Here is a 24,186-nt window from a genome sequence, read left to right as displayed (position 1 = left end):
CCCTCCTCAGGTTCGATTCATTTGCTAGAGTGACTCACAGAACTAAGAAAACTGGCTTACTTACTAGATTACTGGTTTATTATAAAAGGATGTAACTCAGGAAGAGCCAGATTGGAAGAGATGCAAAGGGCCAGGTACGTGAGAAGATGCACAGAGCTTCCATGCTCTCTGGGTGTGCCTCTCTGCCCACATCTCCATGTGTTCACCAGCCCAGGAGCTCTCTGAAACCCGACCTTTTGGGGTTTTACGGAGACTTCATTACATAGGTATAATTGATTAAATCATTGGCAAAAGGCACTCCTATCACTCAGAAAATTCCAAGGACTTTGGGAGCTTTGTGCCAGGATCCAGGGACAAAGATCAAATATAGTTCCTATTATACAACCATGGGATGGTGGCTAAAGGGTACAAGGTTTGTTTTGGGGGTGATGAACATGTTCTAAAATGTATTGCCATGGTGGCTGCACAACTGTGTAAATATACTAAAAACCATTGAATTATACACTTAAAAAACAACAACAACAAAAAGAAATGAATTACTGATATACAGAATAATCTGAGTGAATAGGCAGCGAAAAAATATAAACTCAAGAAGTTGCATCCTGTATGATTCTATTTATATAACATCCTTGAAATGACAAAATTATACCAATGGGGAGATTAGTGATTGACAGGCATTAAGGAGGAGGCAGGGGTGGGAGGAAGGTGGGTACGCTGTAAAAGGTCAACATGACTGGTCCTTGTGGTGATGAAATTTTTCTGTACCTTGACTATCTCAATATCAATATCCTGGCTGTAATATTGTATTAGAGTTTTGCAAGATGTTACCATTAGGGTAAACTGGGTAAAGGATACACGGGATCTCTGTATTATTTCTTACAATTGTATGTGAATCTATAGTTATCTCAAAATTAAAAGTTTAATTAAAAAAAAGAACAAAATGGCATAATGGATATAAAAGCACCGTCTTAATTTGCTCAGGCTGCTATAACAAAAGATCACAGACTAGGTGGCTTATTAAAAACTGAAATCTATTTCTGGTGGTTCTGAAAGCTGGTAGTCCAAGGTCAAGGTACCATCATGGTTAGGTGAGAGCCCTCTTCCTGGTTCATGGCCAGCACCTTATTGCTATGTCTTCACATTGTGGAAGGGGGCAAGGGAGCTCTCTGGGGTGTCTTTTATAAGGGCATTAATCCCATTCATGAGGGCTCCACCCTCATGACCTAATCACCTCCCAAAGGTCCCATCTCCAAATACCATAATATCGGGGATTAGGATTTCAACATATGAATTTGGGGGGGACACAAGCATTCAGACCATAGCAAGCACTCTGTAAATTCTAAAGTTATGTAAAATAATTATAATTATGCAGTTTTATGATTATGAATAGCATGGACTATCATGACTTCATTCACTAATTCAAAAAACACTTATTGGGCCCCTACTATATTCAAGGAGTAGGTTAGATGCTGCAGGGCATACATCATGAATTTATCATAAAATCACAATTGTTGCCATGTTGCAAGTTTTGGCTTGAGCCTAGGTCCTTTTTGTGAAATGTAAGCCAGTTGAAATATAAACATACTTGTGTGTGGGGGGGATATATTTTTATTTTACTGATAATCACTAATAGCTCTAATCAAGATCAAGAGTTCTTATGGGAGTTCCCTGGTGGTCTGGTGGTTGGGGTTCAGTGTTTTCACTGCCATGGCCCGGGTTCAATCCCTGGTTGGGGAACTGAGATCCCGCAAGCTGCATGGTGGTCCTTTGCCCAGAACATTCATCCCCAGTTCCCCCCAGTGCTGGCTCCTTCTCCTCCTTTAGGTCTCAGCTGTTCCATAATTCTGCATAAGAGGGAAATGGGGCAGCAATCTGGTTAGAGCTAGGAAGGGGGAGTACCTAGGGGACTTGTCTTAAAGCTGCATTTTCATAGCATACACACTGTCTTTACTTAGATTAAGTATAAATCAATAAAACACGTCAATGTTTTCTTAAAATGCTTTTATTCATACTTTATATAAGATTAAGAGAGCATCATCTGCCCATTAAAATATAATTAGAATTGCCGTGGGGGAAGGGGCAAGCAATTCCAACAGGTTGAAGAAGTAGACAGGACAAAAGAGTTTTTTCATTTTTTCTTGAAAGTCATTAGGGTCTATTTGCTTCATTAAGTAGGGGAATGACATGGTCCAACTTATGTGATTGGATGAAGAAAGACTAAAGACTGAAAACCCTAAAAAATAATTAGTAGAGCTAATATCTATTGAGTGAGCATTTTAATGTGACAGGTATTATACTAAGGGCTTGTCCTTTATTCTAGTGCTTTATGTATAGTAATTCATTTAGCCCTCACAACTATCCAATGTATTATTATAATTCCCATTTTAAAGATGAGGAAACAAAGGCATAGAGAGGTTAAGTAAAGAATTACAAAGCTAGGAACTTCCCTGGTGGCGCAGTGGTTAAGAATCCACCTGCCAGTGCAGGGGACACGGGTTCGAGCCCTGGTACAGGCAGATCCCACATGCCACGGAGGAACTAAGCGTATGCACCACAACTACTGAGCCTACGCTCTAGAGGCCGTAAACCACAACTACTGAGCCTGAGTGCCACAACTACTGAAGTCCGCGCACCTAGAACCCGTGCTCTGCAGCAAGAGAAGCCACCCGATGAGAAGCTCTGGAACCACAACGAAGAGTAGCCCCCACTCACCACAACTAGAGAAAAGCCTGCGGGCAGCAATAAAGACCCAAGACAGCCAAAAATAAAAATAAATAAATTTTTTTAAAAAAGAATTACAAAGCTAGTAAGCAGCAGAGGTAAGATTCAAACCCAGAGAGTCTAGTTCAAAACCCATGCTCTTCATCAATATGCTTTTTAAAAAAAATATTTATTTTATTTATGGTTGCATTGGGTCTTCATTGCTGCACGCAGGCTTTCTCTAGTTGCTACTCTTCATTGCAGTGCGTGGGCTTCTCATTGAGGTGGCTTCTCTTTGTTGCAGAGCACGGGCACTAGGCGCCTGGGCTTCAGTAGTTGTGGCACGAGGGCTCAGTAGTTGTGGCTCGTGGGCTCTAGAGCGCAGGCTCAGTAGTTGTGGCACACGGGCTTTGTTGCTCTGCGGCATGTGGGATCTTCCTGGACCAGGGCTCGAACCCATGTCCCCTGCATCGGCAGGCAGATTCTTAACCACTGCACCACCAGGGAAGCCCCATCAATATGCTTTAATGCTCCCCTTTTCTATAATAGATTACAGCAATGCCATGGGCTTGAAATTGTAAGGGTCTGATACCACAGCAATAATGACAGAAAGGTAGGGAGATACGTGAGAGAGATTTAGGAAGTAGAACCGACAATGTGAGGGAATCACTGTAAAGCATAAAGGAGAGAGGAATCTAAGATGACTCAGACTTCTGACTTGACTAACTGGGTAGTTGATGGTGCCAGTTCCAGAAATGGGAAATACAGAATTCTGATAGAAAAGATAGGAATCACTGACCACTTCACAGTTGATGTGCCAGTGGGATAAAAAGGAACACCGGAAGGCAATCCGAGATACTAGTCTGGAGTTCAAGAAAGAGATCTGGGCTAGAGATATAGATTTTTGGAATTCTGATACAAGTGTTAAAGGCTTAGGAAGAGCACATGGGATAAACAAAGAGCACTGAGTACAGAACCTAAAGAACATCATCATTTAGGGAGTAAGCACAAAAGTCTCCAGCAGTGAAGACGTCGGAAGATGGTCATAAAGCTAAGATACCAGGAGAGTGGTGTCATGGAAGCCCAGGATGGAGTTTCAACCACGACAAAATTGTCTTTAATCGCACTAGAAAGTAGACTATATAAGGCCATGGAACATGTCTGTTTCATTCACCAATGTATCCCCACTGCCGAGAGGCCTGGCACATAGTAGATGGTCAAAGACATTCCCTGAATATGACTAAGAAGACAAACCAACAGTATCGAATACCACAGAGTTCTTAGAAGAAAAAGACTGAGAAGTGTCCGTTTTATTTAGCAACCTTGGGTGTCACTGATGATCTTGTCCAGAGTAGTTTCAGTGGAATGGTGGGGTGAAAGTAAAATGGGAGTGGCTTCGAAGAATAAATGCCAAGAATGTTTTCGTGTGTTACTTTTCTACATTTTTTTAATTAAAGGAAAATTCATCTTTTTAAGCAGGAAAATAAAACATGGTTTATTGTTGCAGAATTTGAAAAATCAATGCTATGACTTTTAGATTGTCCAGTAATTTCCTTTGCAACTAGTAATTTTTCAAATATAGCTATAAAATAGTTTTGCTATTACCACCAAATGTTTAAATGGAGGCTGGCAAATCATTATCTTACCTCAACAGTTAAAGGGCATTTGTGTAAAAAATTCTTAAAAGTTGATGGGAGATGAGGAAGTTGCAGCCACTGACACAGCCCATTCTTGGATGAAACTCTGTTACGTAGGGAAGTAGGAACCCAGAGCTGCAATTACAAAAGGGCGCGGGGTGAAAGGGGATTTTCTCCATGGGCGGATCGCAAGGACCTAGCACGATGCTGGCCACTTCCCGGGCGGTCAATAAAGCCTCGAGCTGGCTGGCAGCAGGCTCGCAGGACGCTGTCGATCACGGACAGACGCAGGAAGCTCTGCCCGGTTGCCAACAGCGCAGCACCCTCCCGCTAAGCTCACCCACCTGCGCCGCGAGGGAACCCGGAGGGCCGGGAGGACGGACGCTGGCGCGCCAGAGGGCTGAGGGGCGGGTGGGGTAAGCAAAGCGTCGTCCGCTGACAAGCTTTTATCTCCAGTCTCCCGCTTCCCAGCGGAACCCTCCCGAAGCGGCTCCAGTTTCTCGCACGCCTCGGGGCGGGCCGGAAGTGACGCACCTTGTCGCGCGTGATTGGCGGAAGCAGAAATTGCTTTGCGGCCGGCACGGAAACTGCTTTCCTTTCGGCTTCCGCTCCGGGCCCATGTGAGATCCAGGCTGGTGAGATGAGCTCGAGTCGGGCTGCGGAGAGGTGAGGCGTAGCGGAGGGGAAGAGGGGTCTGGGTTTCGTTGTGGGTCGGGTTCCCGGGCTTTTGAGAAATGGAGTCCGCCTTTTAGCTGGCGTCGGTTGTTCCCCTCCCAAGACTTCGCCATTCGTTACTATTTCCATTATCCATCCTTTAAAGCCCTTTTAATTTAATTTAATTCGCTCCCTCCACTCCCCGGCTTTTTAGTCTCATCCCTGTTGGTCCTGATGCGGCCTGTCCCTCTCCAGCTAAGTTAACGTGTTGCACTTTCCTCATCACGTGACTCCTTTTTCTGCAGCTGCTGGGGAGCATTTCAACCCTCTGCGCAGACAGTGACTGCGTTATAAAGTCCTCTTATCTTGGAAACCTTTGCTCATTGGAGTCATCCACAACATTTTCTGTGGCGTTTCATGCCTGCCGCCGGGGGAACTAAATATAATCTGTTTAGTAATGGGTACCTAGCAGAGTTTGACATATACCATTAGATAATGGTAGACTCTATAATTTGTTTCTGGGTACCAGTCTCCTAAATTAAGCACCTACTTTGCCAAGCAAGCTCCAGCTGCTTTCTTCCAATTCCCCGTTTCCCTATTCCTGAGAACAAATGATCAAGATGTCACTTTTAAGTAAGCTTGCACCTTTACAGGTATCTTCCACGTGGAGGATTTAGAAATGTTGATTGTGATATTGCCTTGCCTCAAGGGCTAGCAACAGCGTCTTCTGCCACCTTACCTAGGGTCTGACATTTTTACAGCCTACCAGAGGTCAGTGGGAAATGGAGTGCCAATCAGTCACTGAAGAGTGTTAGATCTTTTTCATTTTCATGCAGTTCTGTATGGGTATTACTAACCAGTGCTCACCTCTTGCAGGTGATGCCTGCCTTATGCAGTCTAAATTTTACGTCTTGACAAATTTCCAAAGATGCTCACACTGCTTGGTTTGCACCTCTTCCAGGGGATAGGACTGTTCTGTACTAAGAACTGCAGTTATGTTTTAGAGATCATTTCAACATAAGAAAAATTGTTTCAAGTGATAATATTTCTCTTTTATCTCCTTTAGCAGCCTTCTGGCTTTAAACCAACAGGAAGAACTAGAGGATTTGCCAAGAGAGTACCCCTTGAGCACCAGTGAAGATGAGGTGGGTGACACCCACTAAACCGCCTTCTCCAATTTCCCTTCTGCCTCAAAATTAGGGTAGATGCCACATTTCCTGGAAAGAAAAGGGGTGACAACATTGTTTATACTTGCTCAGGTCTCACAAATAAATTAGTTACAGGTTTCCACCACTACCCAAATTAGAGTGTTCCTACGAAACTTTTCATGAGCTAAAATGGCATAAAGCAAAGAAGCTATTACCTTAGGACACATCTTGCTAATGGAAACACAAAATAAATCAAGATAAAGCATAGATGCTCATAGACAGTTCAAAGCTATGGCAGCTTGATGCTGAGATGCTAAGTGTAGTTTCCAGGGAAGGGGCTTGGTGGTGCCACTCTGAGTATGTGCTGCCTCTATAACAACTCACTGCAAAACAAATGCTAGACGCTATTTTCATTTTAAGGCTTTTTGTTTGTTTTTGTAAAAGCAAAAATCCTCTTCAGATTTTGTTCAGTTAGCAAAAGCAGGTACTAATGTAGGTCTTTTGTGAAAGTGAAGCGGCGTAAAGCAAAGCAAACGTTCAAAAAGCAGAGAATACCTGTATTTAGTGTTTCATGTATATGATATTGTATTAAGTGCTATGGGAATTCCAAGATCGTATATAAGATACACTGTCCTCAGGTTGCTTAAGTTGAGTATATAAGACCAAAACACGTGGTATTATATGATTTCCCTATTTCCCAAGTTTGGATTTCCATAGAGGGTTATTTGATTATCCGACTGAAATATACATATGCATAATTAAGCTGGGTCTCCAACAGCTGCTATAGGAATTCCAGCTCTTTATTCTCTTGACAAAACTACTTAAATTGGTTTTATTATGTCAGTTTCTGTGTCAGATCACACTATATATTCTATACAGAAACATTTTTCTCATGGCACTTTTCTTCTCAAAACAAGTTAAGACAGAGGCATGGCATTAGCTCCTGGTTACTAAGGCTCTATGTTCCTTACAGTGAGGGAGTTTGGCTTATTGAAGCATTTCTTTCCATTTGAGCTGGAATGCCTGCACGCCAGACCTCATCTGATTCACCAGTTCTCCACTGACCAAAAGAATGAGAGATTTTACATGGGCCTCAATTGCCATACTGTCTTTTCCCTCCCCTCATCATTCTGATGGTTTTTCCTTTTCTGTTTCCAGGGGGACAGTGATGGAGAAAGAAAGCATCAAAAGCTTCTGGAAGCAATCAGTTCACTTGATGGAAAGAATAGGTAACATTCCCTTCGATTTGGACAGGTTATAACTAGCTGATTCCATGAGACTTATCTGCAGCTAACATTTATTGAGTGCCTAAGACAATGAAGATACAATTGTCAGAGCATGTACTTTGGAGACTGTAGGCAAGTTTTTTATCCTCTCTGCATGTCAGTTTCTTCAACTAGAAAATAAGATTGACATGTCCCAAAGTCACTCAGCTCATAAGTGACAGATCTAGTATTCAAATCCAGATATGTTTGAATTCAAGTCCAATACCTTTTTCATTATGCCTACCTTGCATTGCCTTGTGTTTTTGAGGGGCTGAGCCTACATTAAGAGATGGTTAGACTACCATGTCCAGCTTAGGAACAGATTTCCTGGTTGCTTTATGACAAAACCTGATTCTAGAATAGAAATGAAACCAAAGCATTGTTTGAAGAGAGAAGTGTTTGTTCCCCAGAAAAATGTATCCATTCTTTCTGTATTCTGTTTTGCTTAATTTCAGGCGGAAATTGGCTGAGAGATCTGAGGCTAGTCTGAAGGTGTCAGAGTTCAGTGTCAGTTCTGAAGGTAAGTTAACCAAAGGAAACTATCTGCATGGAACTTGTGGAGTTCCAAAAGCATAATGGTCACTTCCCAGCGTTTGTTTTTTTTGTGTGTTTGTGGTATGCGGGCCTCTCACTGTTGTGGACTCTCCCGTTGCGGAGCACAGGCTCAACGGCCATGGCTCATGGGCCCAGCCGCTCCACGGCATGTGGGACCCTCCCAGACCGGGGGCACGAACCCGTGTCCCCTGCATCGGCAGGTGGACTCTCAACCACTGCGCCACCAGGGAAGCCCCCAGCTGTTTTTGATGTGGTTAATGAATCATACCATAAACACTACCGTGCGAGGGGGTGAAGAAGGGTAGTCAGATGCTCTTGAATTTCTTCCATTTCTAGAAGAAAGCCAAAAGGCCACAGTCAGGATCTCCCACTGAGCTTGATGAGCTACTTCTAGGATAGAGGGATGTGAATGAAGACAGCTGCCTCTCACGAGCTTAGTCATGTCCCTGATTTCATTTTTATTTGAGTTCTCACAGTGCATTGAGTTCGGACAGGCAGATAATCTCTCCTCTACTGCTGGAGCTCAGAGAAGTCAAGTTACCTACTCAAGGACCTTCACCCAGTACAGTGTTTCTCAAACTTTTTTCTTTATTGCTCCCCTGAGGAGCCTTTTAAGGCATTTCTTTTCCTCACTTCCTCCCTCCCTCCTCGCCTACTCTGCCACCAGGAATAAGATTTTCTTAGGTAAGGCTGAGCTTTGGAGGGACACAAAACTAATACAGTCAGCCCTCTGTAACTGTGGGTTCTACATCTGTGGGTTCAACCAATGTGGATTGAAACTTTAAATTTCAAAATATTCCAAAAAGCAAAACTTGAGTTTATCCCGCATACCAGCAACTATTTATATCGAATTTACTTTGTATTAGGTATTATAAGTAATCTAGAGATGATTTAAAATATACGGGAAGATGTGTATGGGTTATGTGCAAATATCAGTGCTGTGCCATTTTATACAAAGGACTTGAGCATCCTTGGATTTCTGTATTCTTGGTGGGTCCTGGAACCAGTCCCCTGTACATGGATGCCAAGGGATGGCTGTATCTAAGTGTTTTTTTTTTTTTTTTACCCCTGCCCACCGAAGAACCAGTTTTTACCCCTGGGTGGGGGAATGATATCACCCCGATTGAGAATATATGATCTAGTATGTGGCAGTGTTTTAACTTGATTTTATCTTGATAACAAGTCTAGATGCCAAATCTTTTCCACCATATTCACAGCTTATGCAGCTTGAATGACTTATGTGCTTCTAGTAACCATTAACATAACCTCCCAGAACTGGTAACAATATATTCTTCCAAGCTTATCCATTCAGCAAATACTTACCGTGCCTCTACCATATATCAGTTTCTGGGACTACAGTTAGGAATAAGTTGCAACTTCGTGGAGCTTACATTCTAGTGCAGGGAGACAATAAGCGAATTACAACAGGATGATGCAGTCAAGTGACGTAAGTGGCTGCTTTCGGTTGGCTGGGCATGAAAAGCCTCTGAAGAGGCAAAATTTAAGCTGAGATCTGAATAACAAGAAAAGTCACCATGCAAAGATAGGGAGCAGTATTCCAGGCGAGGGGGCAGCTAGCGCAAATGCGCTAAGGAAGATATACGTTCAGCATGTTTGAAGAAGAGGAAGAAGGCCAGTGCGGCTGGAGCATTCTCCATCTGTGGATGACATGAGGTTGGAGAGACAGACAGGGACCAAAGTATAATGGGGAGCCATTGGAGGATTTTCAGCAGGATCATGACGTGCTACGATTTACATTTTCAAAACACTCTGGCTGCTGTGTGAAGAATGAATTGAAGTGGGGCAAGACTGGAAGCAGAAAGACCAGGAGAAAAGCAAATGACTGTTTTAAATAGTTTTCTGTCTTCCACCTTCCAACACGTTTGGGAATGTAGGAAGGCAGTGGCATCACTCTGGCTAGTGACTGAAGTAAGAGGACTATTCCTGCTTCCCTGCACACCTGCCTGTCCGCCAGCATTTTCTACTGAGGTCTCTCCCTATGTGATGTTGAGGTTTTGCCTCACTTCTCAGTCTGACCAGAAAGTTTGTCCTTTCTGCAGGATCAGGAGAAAAGCTGGTCCTTTCAGATCTGCTTGAGCCTGTTAAAACTTCATCCTCATTGGCTGCTGTGAAAAAGCAGCTGAATAGAGTCAAATCGAAGAAGACTGTGGAGTTACCCCTTCACAGAGAAGAGATTGAGCGGGTGAGTCAAAGAAAATGTGGTCCATTAAGGGGGAGAAATTGAACTGACAAGGAAAAATAGCGTAAGAAGAGAAGGGGGGATGGCCTGAAAAATGGGAGGAAGGAAAGTTGTGGTTGCCTCACCCTGGAAAAGATTAAAACTGATCTCAGGGGAAGCTTAGTCCTGAGAAGTAAGCAAGAGCTAATCTCTAGCATCCTGATTTCTTTCTTAAACTAAGAAACATGGCCTCTTAGTTTCCTGCTGGTCCTTTGAGTTTGATGCTTAATTTCATGGCTCTTTCTTTCTGTGTGCTTTGCCTGTTTCAGATCCACAGAGAAGTGGCATTCAATAAAACCTCACAAGTCCTCTCCAAATGGGATCCCGTCGTGCAGAAGAACCGGCAAGCAGAGCAGCTGGTTTTTCCCCTGAGCAAGCAGCAGTCCATCTTTGCTCCCATCGAACATGTGGTCAGTGGCTGGAAGGTAAGTGCAACACGAGGATAGCACACCTTGGAAGGTGAGATTGCACCGCGTGGACATTGCAGAGCCTGCAGTTGGTCTTGTCGGACACCTTAAGCCGAAATGGTAGCTGCAGTCATTTTAGTTGAGCGGTCAAAATGGGAGGGGGCGGGGGAGCAAGATTCGTAGCCAGTTGCCATAGCTCTGTCATCGCCCTTCCTCAGCTTCCTCAGCTTGGATTGTCCACTGCATGGTTATTTGCATGTGTTTGTGTGACCACATCTGATTGCCAATAGAGAAGGAACATAATGATGTTTTCTTTTTCACACACTGGATTTTTTTAAAAAAGCTTTTAAAGCCAACATTCTGACCTTGGGACGATCAGGAACCTGGCAGCATTAATGATGCCTTAGGAGGAATATATGAGCAGCAGAACCAAAGTTTGCTTGAAAAGGAATACCATATTAAAATATAGCAGATTGCTGATAATGACTAGAAGTCTAGCAAGTAACTCATTATGACTGAGCTGCAGAAAATAAAAAAGGTATTTTAGCACTGGGTTTCCCAAACAATGATCTCTGGCAGATGCTTCATCCGTCTGAAGTAAAAGGACAACTGTGAGTATGCTGGTGTAAGGTTGCCAGCTCTTTTTTATTATGAGGTTATTCTTTCCACTTTAATGGTGTTGAAATAGCTTTTCCTTTACAAAATGATGGTGGTAGTAAATGATGGGGTTGGGGGTGGAACGGTAGTTATGCCATTGGCAAAATTAAAAGTTAGTAATCCTGTGTCAGTCCCTAAAGTTTCAATTTTTAGTCTGAACAACTTCAGAACAGCTAGCCTTTCTTTTCCAATACACCATGGGTTATGCAGTCTATAATGTGGTGTTCTGTCTTTAGTAGAAAAATAGTCCAAAACATCAGTGCCCAAACCATGGATAGATGGCTTCTCTGCTTTCTATAAATCCGAAAATGGTGTCCTATGTGTCAGGAAGTTGAGGTAATTAAAGATCATCAAAGTAAACATGGCTTGCCGCCATAGCTAGAAATTGAGCAAGTCATTGCTCATTACAGGGATAAGCTCTGTTTCGGATACTGTTGTTGAAGTCACCACCATTTGCTTTCTAGGATGCTTCCTTTTCCACATGAAAAAGAGACCAGGTTTAAAGTGTGGCTGCAGGATGGAAGGGAGACTTTAGGGGAAAAAAATTGAGGTAATACAATTTGCAGGATTCAAAAATAAGTATAGAAAATACATAGAGAAAAGTCTGACCCCACCCTTGTCCCCCCATCTGTTCATTTTTACCTCCATACTCACCCAGAGATCACCACTTTTTTATACGTTTTTTGTTGTTGTTAACTTAAGAGTTTTATGGATATATTTATGTTTACCTCATTTTTTTAATCAGAAAAGTAGTAGTACTGCTACACACTGTTCTGCACCTTGCTTTTTCCAGATGCTGGTATGACCTTAGAGATGGCAGGTCAAAGCCGAGTTGGTCATTAAAGATGAGAAGCGGGGGGGGCGGGTTGCACTGAGAATGGCGTAGCCTCTGATCTCCAGGAACTCCCTGTGCGAGACAGAGTGGGGCCCAGATGCTGTACACAAACCTGCTGTACCATTCATTCTAAGGTTCATCTTTTTTTTTTTTTTTTTTTTTTTTTTGCGGTACGCGGGCCTCTCACTGTTGTGGCCTCTCCCGTTGCGGAGCAACGTCTCCGGACGCGCAGGCTCAGCGGCCATGGCTCAGTGGCCATGGCTCACGGGCCCAGCCGCTCCACGGCATGTGGGGTCTTCCCGGACCGGGGCACGAACCCGTGTCCCCTGCATCGGCAGGCGGGCTCTCAACCACTGCACCACCAGGGAAGCCCTAAGGTTCATCTTTGAGAAATTACACCAACATGGCACAGAGAAGTCAGGGGGTCCTTTGTGGCTGGCAGTGCCTTAGAGGGCAAAGCCCAAGGACTAGCAATATACTAGTATTTCTGGAAATTAAGAATCCAAAATGTCTGCACTTGTAGTTTTGGTCCAGTTTCCTAAAATTCCGTTTGACTCTAGCTGAGAAGAATTAAAGGGGATAATGTGTGAGAAAGCATTTGTAAACTGTAAAGTGCTAGAAATGATGTGAGGTAACTTCCCACCACTCCCTCCTTCCCTCCACTGGCAACCGACACTAGCATTTCCCAAAGTGTTCTCCTCAAAACCTTCTTTTCTCAGTATGCCCTGGGAGTGGGACTGGGTGGGGTGTTTGGTAGGGTTCCGTTGCTAGAAAATGCCACATGCCCCTACTGGAGATTGGCGGTCCACGGTGTATGCTAGACTTTTTTTTTAAATAAATTTATTTATTTATTTTTATTTTTGGCTGTTGTGTGTCTTCGTTGCTGCGCACGAGCTTTCTCTAGTTGTGGCAAGCAGGGGCTACTCTTCGTTGCAGTGCACGGGCTTCTCATTGTGGTGGCCTCTCGTTGTGGAGCACGGGCTCTAGGCGCGCAGGCTTCAGTAGTTGTGTCATGCGGGCTCAGTAGTTGTGGCTCACGGACTCTAGAGCACATGCTCAGTAGTTGTGGCACACGGGCTTAGTTGCTCCGCGGCATGTGGGATCTTCCTGGGCCAGGGCTCGAACCCATGTCCCCTGCACTGGCTGGTAGATTCATAACCACTGCGCCACCAGGGAAGCCCCTACGCTAGCCTTTTAAAGGCTATGAAAAGATAGTAAAGAAACCCCTATGATTTACTCTAACCCAGGTAGGACAGGCTGATTTTATTAAAAATCGAACACATTGAATTTTAAACTTTTAAAAAATGAAGTAAATCTTGTCAGCTGCTGAGGAACATGCTTTGGGAAGAGCTGGTCTCCATTCTCTCACCTTCTTCCCCTACTGCCTTCCTGAAACTTCTCTCAGAAGGTGTTAGCAAGGGGCCTCCCAGTTGCCAGATCCCAAGTCCTCTGCGTCTTCAGCCTATTTGACGCTATTAACACATCATGTGGTTAAAACTTCTCCCTTGGCTTCTGTGACGTAGTCCTGCTGTTGTTTTCTTGTCTGTTTGTTTTGCTTTTTATCTGACTCTCCTTAGTCCTTTTTATTCTTGCTCTGTAAACATGGTACAGATCACTCTCAACTCCTTCTGAGTTCCAGACCCATGTTCCATATGACTAGCAGGCCTCACCTGGCTCTCCCCTGTGCACCTAAACTTCTCAACAACAAAGAAAGCCTGGCATTTTCCTTCCCCAGACCCTGAAGCTCTATACCACGACCTTCATGCTATAACTCAGTCAATGGCATAACTCCTTCTCCCCTCAACTGCCAGCACCCCCAGCCCATGCAGGGGGTCTAGTCCTGTAGTTCTGTCTCTGTAATAACTCTCACATCCCTGGTTCCTCCTCATTTTCATTTGACACCTTCCATAGAACCCCTTACACAATCACCAGGATTTTGTCTCCAAAACACAAAACCGATTATCACTTTCCTGCTTAAAATCCTTCAAAAGGCTCTCCACTTACCGAATGAGACAGAAGTGCCGGCATCTTAGCTACACTGGACAGTGCATTGTTCCCTGACATACCTTTGCTTTCCCTAGGTCTGTGTTTTTGCTTATACTCATCTCTCCATTTGGCTTTTCCCACCTCCTTGTAGAATTGTGCTTATGCCTCAAAGCCTAATTCAAAAAGTCTCTTCCTGGGGCTTCCCTGGTGGCGCAGTGGTTGAGAGTCCACCTGCCGATGCAGGGGACACGGGTTTGTGCCCCGGTCCGGGAAGATCCCACATGCCGCGGAGCCTGCGCGTCCGGAGCCTGTGGCTCCGCAACCGGAGAGGCCGCAACAGTGAGAGGCCCACCTACCGCAAAAAAAAAAGTCTCTTCATTCCCCGAGCTGCCCCACCTCCTAATCAGAATTAATTGTTCCTTCCTCTGTGATTACTCCTGTGGTCTAATATTTAACCCATTATGTTGTTAGTGGTGCATATGTCTCTTTCCTCTGAAAGGCTATGAGCTCTATGAGGACAGGAACTATCTTAATTGTGTATTCGTAGCACCCTGCACAAGTGCCTGGAATGTAGCTGCAATCAATAAATGTTTGTAAATTGAATTGAATTGGAGGGAGATTACAACATTGTAATATAAATCACTTTGTAGCCTGTGATTGATTACTACTGCAAATACTAAAAATGGAAGAACATGCACCTTTACTATTCAGTAGGTTTATGGTTAGATCAATAGTGCCGTGTAACGTGTGATGATGTGTGTTTATGCATTTGTCCAGATACTTGTAAGTTTTAACACTGACCGTGATGTATATGGTCGTTGAAGAAAACCACATAAAATACGTGCATGAGGTTTGAAACTGGCTCTTGCCCCAGGCTGTCTTTGTGCCTTGCCAAAGTGGACCATGACACGATCAGCCTGATTATTTTAGCCATCCTCACAATATCAGTCAAGCAGCAGATGGGGTCTTTTGTTGACATGTAAAGTCACTGGTTCACAGTCCATTCATTTCATCAGCGTAGACACCACCTAGTATGCAAAGTTAACTGGCAACTGAGGAGTTGGAGCCAAAGTTAGAAATTGATGAGAGTTAAATTTGAACTGTCAGGAAGCAGGCTAATTACCTGAAGGTCTTATTGTTAAAGGCAGTGTCTTTTTGTGCTCATCTTAAGACCTAACCTCCCCTTTTCTCTAGAACTATTCTTAAAAGGAGGCTGATATGGATCTGAGGTCCCTAACTTTATGTTAAGAGTATTGTGCTTCAAATATACATAACAATACAGGGACCGTTTTGTTTTGCAACTCTTAAGACTGACAATTTGGTACTGCTGTTCCTCTCTCCTGCCAGCATTGACCTTAAGGGCATCCTGCTTTGATTCTTAAGAGGATGGTATTGTTTTACATACATTGGTAATCTGAACACAGAGTGATCCCCCCCCCCCCGGTAATATTAGAGAGTAGCCTCGGAGTCCCCTTGCTGAAGTTGTCTTAAATCAGAATAAAAGTTAAGGCTTTACCTACACAGCTGAACAGCGAGCCTGGAACCCCCTTCTCTTGCTGTAACAGTCAGTCCTATCCAGTTCGTGATTCCAATTATAATGTCATAGAGTATATGGCCATAGGATTGTAAAGAGGGAGACTCTAGGAGCATGATTTAAGACTTAGAGTGTTCTGTTACCTCCTTAAGGCAAGAACTCCCCTGGAGCAGGAGATTTTTAATCTCCTCCATAAGAACAAGCAGCCAGTGACGGACCCTTTACTGACTCCCATAGAAAAGGCCTCTCTCAAAGCCATGAGCCTGGAAGAGGTAAGTGTGCTAGGCCCTTTAATCCACCCAGACATGCTCTCTTTCTCCCAGCATTTGCCATCAAACCCAGGGGTCACTGTAAATGTCATTCATTATAGGTGAAGATGCGCCGAGCAGAGCTTCAAAGGGCCCGGGCCCTGCAGTCCTACTATGAGGCCAGGGCTCGAAGAGAGAAGAAAATCAAAAGCAAAAAGTAAGGAGGCCCCTGTGTACTGGCCTTGGGTTCCATGGAAGAAAGTGACGAGGAAGAATCACGAGTCCTTAGGAGAGAACCTTGCCCATGGCGGCTGGGGTCATGTAGGAGAGGTCCCAAAGAGTAGTGACTAGCCTCTTTCTTTTTCAAACCAACCTCAGAGAGTTTTGCCTCCTTCAGTAGTACCTGCTCCTGTGGCTTTGGCTTTCCGTCTTGGTTTTGCTAAAAAGAGGACTGTTCAATTACTTTCTCTCCCTTCCAGGGCATCACAGAGTGGTTCTGCCGAATGAGCTCTTGAGTTCTACAGCTGTGGAGGCCAGTAGGGCTTCCTTCCTGCCTTTTTGCCTCTTTGGATCCTATTCTGCTCTTCCCTTGCGTTCTAGAAGCAGAGGGGACTCTTTGCTCTGCAGAGGTCTGCCCTTGGGGGCTGCAGGGACTGAGAGTCCCGCGGGGCGTCGCATGTCTCGAGCCGGCTCTCTGCAGCCAGCTAGCTCTGTGATGTCCTTTCCATTCCCCCACATAGGGAAACCCCTTGTGTGGCGGGGCACTCGTGTGTGGCGCCAGTGGTTCAGCTAAATCTCTTCCCCCATACCCCTCTCTCATCCTATAGGTATCACAAACTTCTGAAGAAAGGAAAGGCCAAGCAAGCCCTAAAAGAGTTCGAGAAGCTGCGGAAGGTCAATCCTGCTGCAGCATTGGAAGAACTGGAAAAACTCGAAAAGGCCAGAATGATGGTGAGGCTGCCTCTGGCCTCCAACCCTTGAACCAGCTTTCCCCGGAAAGCAATAAGGATCTCACTCTGCCCTTTCTTTCCAGGAGCGAATGAGCCTTAAGCACCAGAACAGTGGGAAATGGGCAAAGTCAAAGGCAGTTATGGCCAAATACGACCTGGAGGTAAGAGACCATCAGGGTGAGAGACCATCCAGGCTCGCTGTTCAGCTGTGTAGGTAAAGCCTTAACTTTTATTCTGATTTAAGACAACTTCAGCAAGGGGACTCTGAGGCTACTCTCTAATATTACCGGGGGGATCACTCTGTTCACATTACTGATATATGTAAAACAATACCATTCTCTTAAGAATCAGAGATGGAATTGGAGGAAAGAAAGGAAAATCCATAAGGATGCTAGCAGAAGCAGAGTTGGGAAAGAGCCATGAGGATGCTTGGAAAACCAGGACTCTAAAAAGGCATCAGAAAATCTCTAAGGCAGAGAGGAAAATGACCGGGAACAAGGTGGAAAGGGAGAGATGAAAGGGAAGCAGCATTGAAGGCAAGTCCAGTTAAAGGGGAGAGGAGTTGTGTGTTTTTTTTTTTAAAACCTTGTTTCACATGTTGATTCCTTGAGGACAAAGAATTTGTCTTCTGTTTTATTCCATAGCTGTTAACACAGTGGTGTATGTGCAGTTTGAACAGTAGGTACCAGTAAGAAATACTTAAGTCAGATTGAGAGGAGGCAGCTCTAAGAAATGGACCAAGAAAGGTGTTACTGTGGTCACTAATGACAAGGTGCTCGTGCCGTGACCCTTTCCTCCAGGCTCGCCAGGCTATGCAGGAACAATTGGCCAGGAACAAAGAGCTGATGCAGAAGATCCAGGTGGCCTCCGAGAGTGCGGAAGAGGAGGGAGGTGCGGAGGAAGAGGGTGAACCCTTTGTCCCTGACGAGGTGAATGAGGTGCAGGTGAAGGCAGACAGACCGAACCCCTGGATGTTCAGGAATCACTCAGGTGACACAAAAGAGGCTGAGGTCCAGGGGGACCCTGAAGAACTTGCAGAGCCTGCAGCCCAGGAGGCTCCTGAAAGTGAGGAAGAAGGACCAGTGGTGGCGGAAGAAATTCTGTTGAAAGAATTTGAGGAAAGGCGATCACTTAGACAAAAGTCTGGGCTCAACCAGATCGCCAAGCCGGTGGGCAGTCAAGAAGCAAAAGGTGAGCAGTGGTGGACCAGAGGGGAGGAGTGCCTAGTGCTGGTGCTCTTGGCAGACTGAGAGGGAAGCCGGGTCCACCCACCTGTGTCACAGAGTGATTAGGCTCTAGGTACTTTCAAGAGAGTGCCCTGGGTCCCTGAAGAGAAAACAGATTTGTCATGACCATTCTCCTTCAAAGGCATTTAATAAGCAGGCATCTGCATGGCTCTAGAGTGTGTGTCCAGTCTTCAGAAAGACAGAAGTACACCATCCTTGAAGGAAGGGCAGGAGTTAACATCACTGGTACCCACAAGCCAGTGAGAAGTACATGTGGTGGACTGGCAAATCTGAAAGTTGTTCACACCCACAGACACAGAGGCGTAGTTTGAGACATTATGAAGTGTCTTCAAATCATCGCTGCAGTTGTCTGTCGATATGTTGATATGGGGTGTGATTTTCTTGATAGGAATGAATGACTTCACAAGGTACAGGGTAAATTAGAATTGTTACGCCATGCTCAGACTCGATTTGCATGTTATATATTAATTAGCAGCCTTAGCACCCTTGAGGCAGGTCAGAGTTCCCATTCTGGGGACAAAGCCTTATAAGCCTGCTTAGGAAACTAACTGCCTTCAGAAATCACCTGAATCTGGACAGATTCTTGGGTCCGATTATATTTCCTAGAGGAATAATGAATGCATTTACACGACAGCAAGTGGCAAAAAAAAAAAAGTTTGTTTTTAGAGCTGTCATTTAGAATGTATTGGAGGACCTTTACTTAGGGTTTTCAGCTAAAGACTTCTGGGATTAACAATTGGCAAGCAGTCGCTTCCGAGAGGATTGTAGAAAGCAGCACCGCAGGCCGAGATGGTTCCTCCCAAGCCCCCTCAAAAGCTGCCCATCTAGTGAAACGTGTAGAACAGTTGGTTGCGGAATGAAAGGTGGACTTGGACTTCCTTGGATGGTAAATAGAATGATCCCAAACCTTTGGGGAAATAGTATCCTAAAATAGTGGGAAGGCGTGGCCCCAAACAGAATGAGCAAGGAAAGTTAGTCCTTGAGAATAAACATGCATGTCCTCAGGCCAGATCTAAGTAGCTTCTTCCAGTGGCTTCAAGCCAGAGCTAGAGAGCAGGATGAACTTGGGAATGGAGGCAACTTGAGTCAACGCAAGGGACAGTTTAAAAGCATGTCACGGCTGTGTTTCCCTCGGGGCTCTCAGAGACTAGCAGTATTTGCTCAGATGATGCTCGTGGCTGGAAAGTGTGAGCTACTTGACTCTGCCACAGCAGATTGTGAAATGCTGCTTTAAGGTAAAACAATGCTGGATACAGTTTTTACAAGTAGGAAATTACAGTGTAAATTACAAATTAGAAATCACAGTTTTTTAGCAATTACAAATAATAAATGACAATGAAGTTGAATTTAGAGGCCACTGGCTAAAACAGCTCTTTTAATACAAATTTGGAATTTGAGGTGATCTTCCCAAGCAGAGTTTACGGGGAAATAAGCCACAGCTCCAGTTATACAGTGAGTCATTGGCAAAGCTGGGAATAGGACCCGGACATCTGCTTCCCAACATGCTGCTTTTAACTCCTAAACTCCATTGTCCACGACTTGACAGGTAATGATTAGTGAACTTGCCAGGAGATCCAGCGAATGGCATCTTCTCTTACCCATTTGTCCCCGTTAGCATGTCTCCCATGGTGCCCAGCGCCCAGCGAGAGGTCAGTAGACGCTTGTTGACAAGGCAGCTCCCACCCTACTTTTCCGACAGCTTTCATTTCTTCCCCCAGATCTTAGCAGCCAGGAGGTGCTGTCTGAATTGAGGGCACTGTCTCAGAAACTCAACAGGGAGAGCCATCAGTCCAGGAAGCAAGAACTGAGTTCAACGAGGACAGTTCTGGCGGTCCAGAGAGAGGAACCTGCCGGGGAGGAAGAGGAGCCTCTGTTGCTGCAGAGGCCGGAGAGAGCACGAACTCTGGATGAACTGGAGGAGCTGGGCAAAGAAGGATGTTTTCAAAACAAGGAGCTTCCCAGAGTTGCGGTAGAAGGGCAGCAGTTGGAGAGGAACCCAAGTAATCATCTTGGTGTCCCCAAGGAGAAGAAAAGGAAGGAGCAAATGATTGATCTCCAGAACCTCCTGACCACAAAATCTCCTTCCATGAAGTCCTTGGCAGTTCCCACGACAGTAGAGGAGTTGGTGAGCAGAGCCAGGGTCGTGGGCCATTGGGGGGTATCAGAGCTGGTGTGGAAAGTGTCCTTCCTCCGCGAGGAATAGAATCAGTGAAGTTCTGTGCTGGGGGCACATGGCGGCAGTTAAGAGGTCTGGAGTAGTATGGGCCCGGCTTGTCCCAGTGACAGTTTCGTAGATGCAAATTTGTGAGTGCCGCTGAGACTCCCTCGCCTTAAATTCTGAGCCACCGAATCCTCCCTGGGGTGACTCTAAAGCCCTCAGAGGAAAGAGGGAGTCACTCAGAGCTCTGACCAGATGCCAGGCAGGACAACTCAAAGGTGAGTCGGTGAGCTGTTGACAATATTTTGCTCTACTCGGTGGGATCTCGAATGATCCAGGGCGGGGGGGCTCCCCGATTAAGTCACTGAAACTGCTCAAGTGAGGAGCCGTGGTGCCTGTCTTTTCAGAGATATAAGCTGGAGGACCCCCACATTCTGGCCAGGCCCACTTGGAGCTCCCCCTCCTAACACAGGCCGTTCCTTCCTCTACCCTGCAGTGTCCTTATTGAAAGTTGAAAATTGTGTCATATGATAATGAGCTAGGGATATTTACCCTAGAGAGAAGATTGGAGCTTGATTGGCTGCCGATGGGTTTGTAGTGCAAGACCATCATTGTTCCGCACTTCCCCCTAGGGGGCGCTAAAATGTCACGACCCAGCAGTTGAGCGGTCTTGCCACGAACCTCGGCTCAGGAGACAAGCTGTAGCTGTTGTTCATTTCTTCCCAGGAAGATGAAGAGAGAGATCAAAGGCAGATGATAAAGGAAGCTTTTGCTGGGGATGATGTCATCAGAGACTTCTTGAAAGAGAAGAGGGAAGCCGTGGAGGCGAGTAAGCCGAAGGATGTGGACCTGACTCTGCCTGGCTGGGGCGAGTGGGGTGGTGTGGGCCTGAAGCCCAGTGCCAAGAAGAGACGCCGGTAAGAACAAGGAAGAAAGCCTGTTAGAAGGGCACCAGGTTCTCCCACTTGACCCTCATGTGTCCTCTCTGCCCTTTTGACTAAGTCCTTAATGCTCTTAGTCAGACGTCCTGCCGTTCTGCTTTCCAGGTTTCTCGTTAAAGCCCCTGAGGGTCCTCCAAGGAAAGACAAGAATTTGCCAAATGTGATTCTCAATGAGAAGCGGAACATCCATGCAGTGGCTCATCAGGTGAGGGATAGAGAGCCCTTTGGCAACCTCCTCTTTGCTGCCTGGCTCTCCTGCTTGGGAGGAGCGTTCTGGTGCTCTGTGGTCAAGAGGGATGTGTGATCTTGGCCACAGAATCGGATCTATTTTTCTTTTCACTGGCTCTGAGATGAATAATTCCAAACTGACTCTGCTGTTTTAATTACTGGCTGGGAAAGTTAAAACTTAAAGGATAATCTTTGCAGCAATGGTGAGGCCCCCAAATCTGCATTTTCAGCTAGTACCCCCAGATAATGCTGATGCAAATGGGTCTCAGCAAACTAAGAATTGCCATTCTGCAGGCTTTTGTTTATAGTCCAGGTAATGTTCAGAGGCTATAGGTTTAAGCTGCATCTTAAGAAAAATGAAGATCAACCAGTACTTGTTCAGGACAATGAAAAGATTTAAAATTGTGTCATGTGATAATGAGCTAGGGATGTTTACCCAAGACAGGAGCAGATTTGAGCATGATCATGGTCTTCCAGTATAATGAAGGCTGTCGTGTGGAAGTCACATAAAGCAGAAGTTAGAGGAAAGGCAGAGTTCAAGGAAAAACTTTCTGCCGGTCAGAAGAGAGAAGGGGTTGCTCTGGGGTTGTGAGCATGTGTAAAAGGGACTTGGGAATGAGACTGGACTCGGTGACCTTTATGTTCCCTTCAGTTCTGAAAGTCTGTGGCCCTGTGATCTGTCCCCAGCCGGTTTAATATTGAAATGAGTTGTATTTTTCCTTCTGAAGTGGGGGAGGTCTATTTAATAGGTACAGAAGAGAGGAGAAAATATCATTTCAGTAATACTCTGTTGATCTTATTTTGCTGCATAAATTGAATTGTAATCCCAATTGAGGATATATAACCAGAAAATAGGCAATGAACAAGCAGTTATGGGATAAGAGGGAGAGAAAAGGGGTGCTTCACCGGGCCCGGATTCTAGGCGAAGGGCAGAGTACAGACCTCAATAAAGATCACCTTTCCCTTCCAGGAATCTTAACTATTTGTTTTTTAATACAGTCACAGTACATTGACAAATAACTTTCCAAGAATCTCCCTTGATTTTCTTCATCTTTTTAATAAGCTATATATACTTCAGGTCCCAGCATGCAATAGAATAAAGCACTTTGAGCCAAAGGGGGAAAAACCTCCCAAGACTGCATATTTTGTGCAGGTGTTTTTTTCTATTCTTTTGCTCTGGGTGACATGCACAGATCTAGCTGTCAACCCCACTAAGACCCTCCCTTAACCTAAAGAATCTGTGTCCTTCACCACCACCAGGACTGCCCGGCAGTACTCAGCTTCTCTTGAGTCTTCCATTGAGTATCTCTAGAGACTACTGATTGTAACTTACCCGTTTTTCTGCTTACATCTTTTTGCTCCTCTTTGGCCATTGGGGAGGTGTTTAAAGATTATTTATATGTCTGAAGGTAGCGCTTTGGTGGAGTGAAGAAGAATCCTGGGCAAGGAAATGAGACTTGGGAAGAGCATGAAGCTAAGTGTAATAGCCTGGTAGAGTTCAGGATTCAGGAGTAAATCTTTGGGTTCCGTAAAACATCAATCCTGTGAATCAAGGGGAGGAAAGGAAGGGATTAAGAGCATGAAGAGGGTAGGAGAGTCACAGAGATACACCAATACTCAGATGTGTCTTGCAGTCACAATGTTGTATAGGGAGACCCACTAGGGGCCAGCAACCTGCAGCTCCTGTAGTGTTCCTATAGCTGCAGGGGCCTTGTTGGGATGGTTTTTCAATCCCTAGATTGTTGTGTAAGCCTGGGGGAAGGGAGGTTCTAATCCAAATTAGGCCCCTCTACTCCCATATGCCATCAAGCAGATTGGCACTCCTAAGGTTGGATGGGGGCATGGGGATACCTTAGCCTCTCAGAAGCTTCACTCACTGCAACCATTGTGTAGAACTATGGCCTATGTGCTAAAACTACCTGACCAGGTGCCATTAGAGTTTACAGGCCTGGCTCATGCCACATCACTCTGCCTTCCTTTCTAGGTGCGGATGCTTCCATATCCATTCACACACCATCAGCAATTTGAAAGGACCATTCAGACCCCTATAGGATCTACATGGAACACCCAGAGGTCCTTCCAAAAGCTGACTATGCCCAAGGTTGTCACCAAGCCAGGCCATATCATTAAGCCTATAAAAGCAGAGGATGTGGGCTACCGGTCTTCCTCAAGGTCGGACCTCTCTGTCGTACAGAGAAATCCAAAACGACTCTCCATACGTCACAAAAAACAGCTGAAGAAAAACTCTGTAGATTGAGTTGCTGGAGTAGTGACACCTTGGTGCCTGTAACTGGGAGCCCTGACTGCTCCTCCATTGGTCCGGTTTTACTCCGAGCTGCAGGATCAGTTCCAAAACTGGCTTAGCACACCGTGGGTGTAGTTAAGCCACATTTTAGAAATAAAGGCGTTCTTTTAATCTATTTAACTGGAGTGTGTTCTGTGTTGTTTCCCATTTCCTTCAAGTTAGACAAGACACCTTTGGATGCTCCTCATTGCATTTCTCCAGTCGCACTTGTCAGGGGACCTTATTTTCTTACCAAGGACTATGTTGTCCTAAATTGGACTGGAGGGAAGTTACCCTAGCCTACAACCTTAAATCCATCACGTCGGATATAACCATAAACAACCAGTTTAAAGAGTCAGGGATAGTAATTAAATACTGTATATTCTTAACCTCTGAACCTAGCAGCATTATGCACAAATCATTCAATTGGATTCTGCTCGAGGCTGGTCCTAGGATGGTGCTGAAGCTGGGTTCAGCTTTAAGTCTAACCACTATGGTTTTCTTTTCATGTGT

General features: G+C 45.1%; 1 protein-coding gene across 2 annotated transcripts; it reads left to right on the top strand.

The window, feature by feature from the left end:
- The first annotated feature begins 4,862 nt into the window (after positions 1–4,862).
- UTP14A (UTP14A small subunit processome component) lies at positions 4,863–23,809 on the top strand. 2 transcript variants are annotated; one of them, XM_067724393.1, is made up of 15 exons: positions 4,863–5,003; positions 6,058–6,136; positions 7,298–7,368; positions 7,860–7,924; positions 10,020–10,162; positions 10,468–10,623; positions 15,770–15,889; positions 15,988–16,082; positions 16,693–16,816; positions 16,899–16,976; positions 17,616–18,006; positions 19,781–20,187; positions 20,947–21,137; positions 21,267–21,366; positions 23,374–23,809. In XM_067724393.1, exons 1-15 carry the CDS (start codon positions 4,978–4,980, stop codon positions 23,644–23,646), a joined length of 2,319 nt encoding a protein of 772 aa, XP_067580494.1. In that variant the 5' UTR covers positions 4,863–4,977; the 3' UTR covers positions 23,647–23,809. The 2 variants fall into 2 exon arrangements, with proteins under 2 accessions (XP_067580494.1, XP_067580495.1); XM_067724394.1 differs by having other exon boundaries at positions 4,903–5,003; positions 6,061–6,136.
- Positions 23,810–24,186: the final 377 nt, after the last annotated feature.

The sequence above is a fragment of the Pseudorca crassidens genome, chromosome X (genome assembly GCF_039906515.1).
Source record: "Pseudorca crassidens isolate mPseCra1 chromosome X, mPseCra1.hap1, whole genome shotgun sequence".
NCBI lineage: Eukaryota > Metazoa > Chordata > Mammalia > Artiodactyla > Delphinidae > Pseudorca > Pseudorca crassidens.
The sequence above is the reverse complement of the archived record's forward strand: the minus strand, read 5'-3'. Positions and strand labels throughout refer to the sequence as shown.

Coding starts and splice junctions, on each gene's coding strand:
- UTP14A (XM_067724393.1), top strand. CDS start 4,978: ATGAGCTCGAGTCGGGCTGCGGAGAG. Junction 16,817..16,898: donor TCGAAAAGGCCAGAATGATG/GTGAGGCTGCCT, acceptor CTTTCTTTCCAG/GAGCGAATGAGCCTTAAGCA. Junction 21,367..23,373: donor TCCATGCAGTGGCTCATCAG/GTGAGGGATAGA, acceptor CTTCCTTTCTAG/GTGCGGATGCTTCCATATCC.